The sequence below is a fragment of the Pelodiscus sinensis genome, chromosome 1 (genome assembly GCF_052426305.1).
Source record: "Pelodiscus sinensis isolate ZL-2025 chromosome 1, ASM5242630v1, whole genome shotgun sequence".
NCBI lineage: Eukaryota > Metazoa > Chordata > Testudines > Trionychidae > Pelodiscus > Pelodiscus sinensis.
The window spans coordinates 90,456,042-90,465,705 of NC_143052.1; the positions used below are offsets into that span (position 1 = coordinate 90,456,042).

The 9,664-nt window shown below is 48.2% G+C and overlaps 1 protein-coding gene across 1 annotated transcript; it reads right to left on the reverse strand.

Annotated features, from left to right (window-relative positions):
* Window positions 1–1,846: 1,846 nt before the first annotated feature.
* Window positions 1,847–8,768, reverse strand: SMDT1 (single-pass membrane protein with aspartate rich tail 1). Its single transcript, XM_006120511.5, has 3 exons — window positions 8,516–8,768; window positions 5,431–5,570; window positions 1,847–2,140 (listed from the first exon to the last, which is right to left on the reverse strand). The coding sequence occupies exons 1-2, from the start codon at window positions 8,669–8,671 to the stop codon at window positions 5,433–5,435; spliced, it is 294 nt and encodes a 97-aa protein (XP_006120573.3). The 5' UTR covers window positions 8,672–8,768; the 3' UTR covers window positions 1,847–2,140; window positions 5,431–5,432.
* Between the last annotated feature and the right edge of the window lie 896 nt (window positions 8,769–9,664).

Sequence of the window (9,664 nt, forward strand, 5' to 3'; positions counted from 1 at the left end):
ATTGTTACTACAAGGTCAAACTGAGTAGCGGAGAACTTACAGAAGTACATGGCAGAGGCTAAATCCTTCCCTCTAAAAACAATCTACTACCAACACCTTCATGTTTAAATGGGGAATTATTAGCTGAACTGTCTTAGCTGATTTTGGTAGATCACAAAGAGAAAGTGGTGTATGTAGTAGTAAACCTTTTATAGATCATATTGCAAAGGAATCAGTTCCACCAAATAGAAACTAGCAAGCCACTGTGGCAGTTGGACTGTGTGTCTGCTAGGATTTAAGAAGCTGCACTATCACCTGTAAACTTCCAGTAGGCAAGAGTGCAGCACAAATCAAGCATTCTGAGGTGGTCTACACTACGGGGCTTTATCAGAAAAAGGTACGGAAATTGCAGAGCGCAATTTGCATACTTTTTCTGATAATTTTTTTGAAAGAGGCTTTTCTGTCTACACTGGGCCAAATTTCGGAACCTCCCCCTTTCAGAAGAGCCCTTTCTTGTGGGAGAAGGAAGACAGGGCTTTGGAAAGAGCACATCTGCTCTTCTACAAAAAAACAAAACACACAGAAGAGCAGAGACACTCCCTGGATGTGGCAGAGTTTTGGCATCCTTGAAAAACCCCGTAGTCTAGACAGCCTGAAATACTCTGAACTAGAAGCTAAAGCAATAGAATATTAGATACAGTTCTGCAAGACAAGACAATTAACATGATGGGTTACTATTTGGCAAATCAGACTAGTGACCGATCCGAAAGAATGAGTGTGGGTACTTATTCACTGCCAGAAGGCAAATTAAATTAATGGTGTCTTTATGCCTATTTCAGGATTAAAAAGGAGCAATGAAATTTAAGATTTCTTGGTGAGGCCTCAGCTCAACCCTTTCGGGAATTAAGAGATACAAAGGGTATGATAAGGGGAGATTTCTAGCATCAAGGTATGGCTTCCGGAGAAAGAAAATAAAATTCATTATACAGAAGAGATGCTTTCCGGCAGCCACATCACCACATAACTCTGGCATCCAACACATTCTGTGATATCAGAACAATAAATAAGCTGTCTTGTTAGCACAACTTAGCAGAAAATATTCCAACCACACACAAGTAGTCCAGTCTTGGCTTATCTGAGACAGTGGGTTTTACAAAAGCTCATGATACTATATATTTGTTAGTTTCTAAGGTGCTACAGGACTACTCTTTTCTTTAAAGTTAGACTAACATGGCTACCCCTCTGAGACAAGTAGCAAAGGTAAGATCTTCAGAGTCTTTGTGCCAATTTAATAGTAAGTTACTTTTAAAAACGAAGTCTTGGAAACTAAATTTATAGCACATATTGAAACTATAAAGGTGCCTGATAGGCATTTTCATGTAACCTCAGTGCAGACATGAAGTAATTTCTGGTAGATTCTAGCTGAATATTTTGTTGTTCATGAAATACCATAAAACCATACATTGTGCACATCATGCTGCACTGACACTTGGCATTTAGAGTTTTTTCATTTGCATTAGATGACTTAAGAATTTTAACTGTGCAACCTTAAAGTTGCATGTTATTAGGATGAGATGAAGTTGATAGTACTTAATGCTACAGCAGGTTGCATGGGAGCAGTCTAGTAACTCTTTAAGTCCGGAGACATTTTGCAATGATTGGCCTGCTTTAAATGACAATCTGCCTGCAATGTCCAGGCATATTACAATTATTTTTCTATAATATACTGACAGGTTTTTAAGCAATGCATTAAGTTTCAGCCTACTATAGTCCTTCCTTAGCCAAAAAGAAATAAGAACATATGAAGTCTGAAGCATCAATGCTAATAAACAGGAACTGAGCTGCAAGCACGAAAATAAACAAATAGTTCAGTCTGTCATTCTTTATTTGTAATCTAATCATTTGTACTGTCCATACTCATTATATCAGCCCAAGTAGTCTCTCATGAGGTGAAAGGTACAGCAGGCAAGGGTTGCTGGACCTATTGTGTATATACATCCCTTTCCAATTGCCACACAGATATGAAGAGAACATTCGTTGGTACAGAGGGAGGTCCAACTGTGCCTCCTTTCCTCTTTAAAATGAGGCAGGTGGCATGAGGAGACAGATATCAAACCAGATCTTTGTCTGTGGCTTTCCCTCTTGTTCTTTTATTATAGTCCTGCAAAGAAGTACAAAGGAATGTTAGCCAGCACTATAGAACAGCCCTATGCTCTCCTTCAGCTAGACCAGTGTTTCTCAACTTTTTTTTTTTAATATAAAGTACCCCCTTTAAAAAAAAAAAAAGTTACCTATAGTTTTCAGACAATTTTTTTTTCTACCATTGCAACACATTTGTTTAAACAACTTAATCGTAGCCGGGTGGGCAATGACATTTTTGGGTGTAAAAAGTACAAAAAATAATAAAGCGCTGTAAAACTAATTCATTTTTCTCCAAATTTCAGTTGTGGTGATGTTTCTCTCAAGTACCCCTAAGGGTACTCGTACCACTGGTTGAGAAACACTGAACTAGATAATACTAGTTCCAGTACATAATGAACAAGGGCAAAGCCCATAAGCAAGGTAATGTGAAACAAGTTTCCTTTGCTGATAACTCTACACAATTCAAGCTGAGTGGTGCATTCCCTGTTTTCAGCCACACAATTTGATATAAACTGTAAACTTTTTAAGGGGAAAACATGGTTGATGGACCATGGAAAAGAGGGTTAGCAAAGGGCATGTATTGAACTAAACTGATACAGAAAAAGTATAGAATATTTATGCTGTTGAACCGCTGAAGGAAACACATGCATTCCACATAAAATATTACCCTCATTTCATTTTATGCCACTTTCCTGGTGCTCACTGAATGGTATGCAAATGGGTAAGCGGAAGGGATGTTAGATATTGTTTAGTTTAATAATCATGTAACCACAACAAATCTTAGTGATTACACAATTATTCAGTGTTCCCATGGGACATGGCTGGCAGCCAGTGCACTCCTGGCTCCACTCTCGGCGCCCCCTGCCACCCCACACTGCTGCCCCTATCTGCAGAGGGTCCAAGCTCCCCATGGACAGAGGCTGCGCCAGTATCCCACAGAGCAGCCTCTGTCGGCAGCGAGCCTGGGCCCACTGTGGACAGAGGCTACTCTGGCATTGTTCCCCCCCCCCCGCCACCCCCACCTCCCTGCTGCCTCTGATACAGAGGTAGCAGGGGGGGGGAGAGGAGAATGCATGTCATTTGGATTAGTGACAAACCTAGGCTTATCAGTTAATCTTTGAACAGCTATACACTAACATCCCTAGCAAGCAGTTACCCAGTAAGCATCACCTTTCCCAGGTGATACTTACTAAAATATGGTTAACTGATTCCCTGGGAGCAGCCCCTTGCCTGTGGCCTACCATGGGCAGCGGGATGCTCCTGGCAGCCACCCCCAAGAGGCTGGGGCTGAAAGCTGGCAAGTAGGCTGAACCCCAGCACAGGTCTGGGATCAGGAGACCTGCAGGCTGGGAGGCTGGAACAGTGAGATCCCACTTAATTAACTAGTTAAATGTTAGGTTAACCCAGTGGTCTCCAACCTTTTTACATCCAAGATCACTTTTTAAATGACAGAACAAGCCAAGATCTACTGCCTCGCCCCTTCCTTGAAGCCCCGCCCTCTTTATTCTCCTCCTCTCCATCACTTGCTATCCCCAACCCTTATTCTGCTGCTTTTTTCCCCCCAATTCTTCTGTAGGAAGAGGTTTGTCCAACATTTGGCCTGTCTAGACTGGACCAAATGTGAGAAAAACCCCTTCTTTTGGAAGCCCCCTTATTCCTCGTGGAAAGAGGAATATAGGGGTGACTGAAAGAGCATGTTTGCTCTTCCACTAAAAGAAGCGGAAGAACAAATGCATCCCTGGATGCAGAAGTGTTTTTCTGGGATATCTCCGGAATCCTGAAAAACTCCTGCGGTCTAGCCGGACCTTCACTGGGTTGAGACAGGATGTGTAGGCTCTGGGGTGGGAATGAGGGATGTGGGTGTGGGAAGGAGTGAGAGGTGCAAGCTCTGGGAGGAAATCTGGATGCAGAAGGTGGTCGATAAAGGGATACTGGCTCAGGAAGGGGGCGCCACGCTGGGCAGTGTTGGGGTCAGATGTAGGGTTAGGGTACTAAGCAAGCCACAGACTTCTGGATGTGAGGGTTCAGGAATTTGGGTTGGGGTATGTGAGGGGCTCAGGACAGGGGGTTCCAGTGTATGATAGGTTCAGATGTAGAGTCTGGGGGAAAGGGAAGTGCAGGACTGTTATGCTGCTGTGGCTAGATGGGGACTTGGCCCCAATTGGGGGTTTGCTGGCCAGGCTTCATTTTTAAATAAAATACTGTGTGTCAAACAAAAAATGTCTGCATTGTCTTTATGTCTGAGAAGGGCAGGGAACCTGTTTTGAGTCAGGGGTCACTGACCCAAGAAGAGTCAGTTGGGGCCACACAAGTGAGATGCAAAAAAACCCTCTTCCAACTCCACCCTCCGCCCCCCCCCCCGCAAGCTTCACTAATGTGGCCCCAACTGTGTTGGTGGGATCAGGGGACATAGTACTGAGGAAGGGTGCTAGTGGGTGCTTTGGCAGGGGCCAGGGTGCCAGTGGGGACAGAGTTCTGCGGCTGGGGACAGGGGAGAGGGAACAGGGTGCTGGGAGAGCAGAGGACAGGGTTCTGCAGCTGGGGACAAGGTGCTAGGGGGACAGAGTTCTGCGGCTGGGGACAGGGGAGTGGGCAGTGGGGAGAGGGGGCGGAGTACCAGTGGAGGCAGAGAGTCCCCTGCATCCACCTCCTCCCAGGATTCCCCCCCTCCCTCCCCAGAGGGAAGCCAGCGCATGCCTCCTCCAGGCCCAACTCCCCGCTTCCCGTGGCACAGGGAAACCCTGCACATGCCTGCTGTGGGGCCTCCCCCCCCGCGGCACAGGGAAAGCCTGTGTGTGCCTGGTGCCTGCCCAGGGGTCAACTCACTCCTCCTGCGCTGGTGCAGGGAAGTCCTTATTCTCCTCCTCCAGAGCCAACGTCCCCTCCCACAGCACGCCTGGCAGAGCAGCCAGCGCACTTCCGGAATCCCCGGAAGTGGTGCTAAGCTGCAGGACTTCTGTCCACCCACGGGAAACAGAAACTACCTCCAGTTTTGCAGGAGGTAGGTAGTGGGGCTTCTCGAGGGTGGGTGGAAAATGGGGCGGAGGGGGCACGAACGCCTCTCAATCGACTGGTCGAGGCGTGGCGATCAACCAGTTGATCGCAATAGACCTGTTGGTGACCACGGATTAACCTCAAGATCAAAGAAAGAGTGCACCTGCAGGTTATTATAGGATCAACCATCAGCACTGAATGTGCAGCAGTTTTCCAAAGCAGGAGCACTATGCATCACATAATCCCCTCCCTCTCCCAAGCCAAACAGGTAATACAAGTAATTGAACTGTTAGTGGTACAGTACTGCTATCATACCTTTAATCATCATCATCATCATCCTCTGGGACAAAGATATCATGTTCCTCGAGCAAGGCTGCAAAATTCTTACTGATCTGAGTCCCGACGTACAGGAAAGGGATCACAATGGTAAATACTCGTAGAAGGCCAAAGGGCATCTATACATATTCAGTCAAAACAAAGTAATCTCTATCAGCAAGTTCCATTTTGAATCAACTGATGTGCATTAATCTAATAGTGGACTAACCAGACAGAGTTAAGGAGGAAACACTAAACTGCTGAGACCACCACTGTTCTGTTTTGAGCATTCAGAAAGATATTAATAACCTAGAAGGAATTCAGAGAAAAGAAACAAAACTGATTAAAGATGACAATGAACAAAAATTAAGCATATAAGGAATCAGAAGAATTGTTTTGGTGATAAAGAGATAAAATTAAGAGTCATAGGACTAAAACATCTTTCCTCTTTAATGTAAATATATTTTATATTATGATATCCAGCTACAGCAACTCTGTTCCTAAACAAACATATAGTACAATCTTGTAGCATATATGAGATCATGCTGTATTTTACCCATATTTCCAAACTGTGCTATTAGTTTTTGCAAAGCTGTAGTACCTTTTGGAAACATGGATATAACGTGCCTTCTAACATTTCCACTGCATATCATAAGGTCTCCCAAGACATGTTTTATTGGGCAGAAAACAGGGATATAAGCAACTAGTTGCTTCCCCCCTGCACTTGCTGCCTCTATCAGAGAGAGGCAGCAAGGGGGAAGGGCAGGAAGCAGCTTAAAAAATGGTTCCTCCCCAGCTCCATCTGGGATGGCGGGGGAGGCAAAGGTGTAGTTGGGAATCAGCTGATTCCCAGCTTCTGCCGGGTCCCAGATGCTGCACCTCTGCTTTTTAAATGTATTAAGAGCCAGGTAGCTCTTAATACATTTCAAAAGCAGACCAGCTTCAACTCTGCAGTTTTCCCCCTTATCTAGTAGTTGATGGAAATTCCATTGACTACTCGATTAGCCGATTACAGGCAATTCAACATCCCTAGGGCAGAGGGGACTTTAGTAGCTAGAACAATCTCCTAAGGCAATGTTTCCCAAATTATGGGCTGCGGCCTGGTACCAGTACCGGGCCATGGGAAAAAAATACCGGGCCTCAGTGTGGCTGTTGGGAGAGGAGCAGAGCGGGGGGAGGCAGATGGGGTGGCTGGGGGGAACCGGCCACTGGGAAGTAGAGTTGGGGGCAGCGGGGCTGTCCCATGGAGATCAGGGCAGGCAGGCGGCGGAAGCAGGGCTGGGGGCAGCGAGGCTGTCCCGCGGAGATCCGGGCAGGTGGCCGGCGAAAGCAGGGCTGGGGGGCAGCGAGACTGTTCCGCGGAGAACCGAGCAGTGGGGCTGTCCCGTGGAGATCTGGGCGGGCGGCCGGCAGAAGCAGGGTTGGAGGTAGTGGGGCTGTCCGGCGGAGATCGGGGAGGGCAGGCGGCGGAACCAGTGCTGGACAGGAGCCGGGGGGGCTGGCTGGGGGAGATCAGGAGGAGGAGGACGGGAGAATCAGCTGCCGGAAGCAGGGCTGGACGGGGGGCAGTGGGGCTGGTCAGAGGGATTGTCAGAGGAGCAGGGCTGACCGGGGGAGATTGGTGCAGGGCAGGGGGTGAAACACTGAAAATTTATTCTTTTTTTTTTTTTGGTATATGCGTTTATATTTTTGGGCTGCAAAAAACAGTACTGAAAAGAAATGGGTTCCAACTAAAGTAAAAAGTTTGGGAAACCCTGGTCTAGCCAGCTTTCAATCCATCTTAGAGTCCATTTATCCAATCCGTATTCCCTTAACTTGTTGGCAAGAATATTGTGGGTGACTGTATCCAAAGCTTTGCTAACACTGGCACTGGGGACTTTGGGAGGACCAGAAACAACTTATTTGAATATTCATCATTTGCTTAATGAATATGCAAATATGCAAATGAATGTTATCAGTCCTCCAAAAACTCATGAATGAATGTACTGGTCCCCGTGTCAAAAAGTTTGGGAACCCCTGTCCTAAGGAAATGGTGATATTAAACCCAATAAGTAGTCATTTAAAAACAACATTGAATTCTGTTCAACAGAATGTTGACATAATTAATGTTCATCCACTGAGTTTTGTTATATGAAACAACTTGATTAGTCTACAGCAGCCTTCATCCTACAGGATTCTAAGATATTTTATGGATTAAATACACAGGGACCACTGAACTGCATCTAGAAAAGGAGAGTTCTGTTGCATCAAAAATAGGAAAGTGAAGGCCTTCTGTATTATAAACTGTAAGAAGTTTTAGGATGGCTGATTTACTACTTGACACAGAGTTTGAAGTTGGCTTTAATAGTCTTATTCTCACAATTAGCATTTGCAGCTAAGAGGCATCAGGGGTTTAGGTTTATAGCGTAGCTGAACAACTGCACCTCCGTGCCCCCAGTACCATACTGGGCAGGTGAACACCTAAGTGATCGGCGATACCATTTCCAGCATTGCCACCTAGGCCGTGTCTTAGGCGAGTAGTGATCCCAGCCCCGCTCTAGTCGGTGTAGGAGAGGTGGCTGGGTCTCAGCCTGAGCTCACAGGGCTGAACTGGCCCGGTGCAATCTGGCACCCTCGTTCCCCGGCCCCACCAGCCCCGCGTCTCTTCTAGGGACCGGCTAGGGCTCAGCAAAGACTTTCTCACGCGAGGTCTGAGGCCGGGAACAGGGTGACCCCCCGCAACAGGGCCCCGCCACGGGCCGAGGGACTCGCCCCCAGCACCCAGCCCCGCCCCCGGTTCCTGGCTCTTTCCCCGCCCCAACGGCGGCTGCGCTGTGGCCCAGCCCTGGCCCCGGCCCCGCGAGGAGGCGCTGTCATCCTGAGAGCGGCTCCGCATTCCAAGCACCTCTGCAGGGCCATTCCCATTGGGTATAACCCTCAACTTTAATCCCGCCCACAAGACAGCGGCTTGTGTCCCGATTGGCCAACATTCCTGTCACTCACACTAACCGGCGGTTGACCACGATCTGTGATTGGCTGTTCTCTCCATCCACCCACCCACACACGCACCCAGCGCGCCTGACCACGCCCCGCGCCCCTCACTCACTTTGACCGGCTTGGGCAAAATGGCGCCGCTACGGGTGGCGATCTCGCTCCGCCAGGGTACAACGGTCACCGCGGGGCCGCTGCGGAGCCCGCCGGGCCCCGCCCGCCCCCGGGAACCGGCCGCTGCCGCCAACAAGCGTCCTGCCAAACCCGCCATCTTCCTGTCTTCGGCCGCCCTGCCCCGCCGGCGGCACTATAGCGACGCGCCCAGAGCGGCGGTGCCTCCTCAAATCTCGCGAGGACGGGGGAGGCGGCGGGCTGAGGCGGGTGCTGGCTGCAGTGCGCATGCGGAGGGCATGACGGCTAGGGAGGGGCTGCTGCACTGTGAGTCACCTGCACCCCGCCTCCAGCGGCTGTGTCAGTGCCCCCCTCCCAGTCAGTCACTGGGGGCGCTGCCCCACCCCAGCGCTGTGCCTGCTGTTACTGCCTCTCCGTGTAACACTGGGGGCGCCGGTCCCTTCGCCACAGCCCTGCACAGCGTCCAGCTCCTTCCCTCTCTCAACGCTCCCGGGATACCAACGCTGCTGCCCTCCGGGGGAAACACTGGGGATAGGAACTTGTATGATTTAACTCAGGGTCAGCACTTTACTTAACTGCACAGCATTCAGCTAGCCTGTAGTAAAATCAGGAATCAGATTATCCATTCAAAAGCCAAGTGAAAGTTACACAAACTATACAACAAGGCTGCATCTACACTGGCATGATTTTGCGCAAATACTTTTAATGGAAAAGTTTTTCCGTTAAAAGTATTTGCACAAGAGAGCATCTATATTGGCATGTGCCTTTGTGCAAAAGCATCCATGCCAGTGTAGACACTCTCTTGTGCAAGAAAGCGCCAATGGCCATTTTAGCCATCGGGCTTTCTTGCGCAAGAAATTGATGTTTCCTGTCTACACTGACTTATCCCTGAGCAGGAGCATCAGAGAATTTGCGCAAGAAGCACAGATTTTATACAGTATAACATCAGTGTTCTTGCACAAATACTAGCAGCCAGAGGACACAGGCGGCAAGATTTTGTGCAAAAGCAGCTGCTTTTGAGCAAAATCTTGCCAATGTAGACACAGCCCAATAGATGTAACATTCTTTTTAGAGACTAACAAGTTATCTGCTTCGCTAAAGAAGTGTCTCCCAACCTCAAAGTCCTCACCAG

Excerpts from the sequence above, each read along its gene's own strand:
- SMDT1 (XM_006120511.5), bottom strand. The coding sequence starts at position 8,671 with ATGGCGGGTTTGGCAGGACGCTTGTTGGCGGCAGCGGCCGGTTCCCGG. Across the intron at positions 5,571-8,515 it reads TTTTGCCCAAGCCGGTCAAA|ATGCCCTTTGGCCTTCTACG; the intron begins GTGAGTGAGGGG and ends GAATATGTATAG.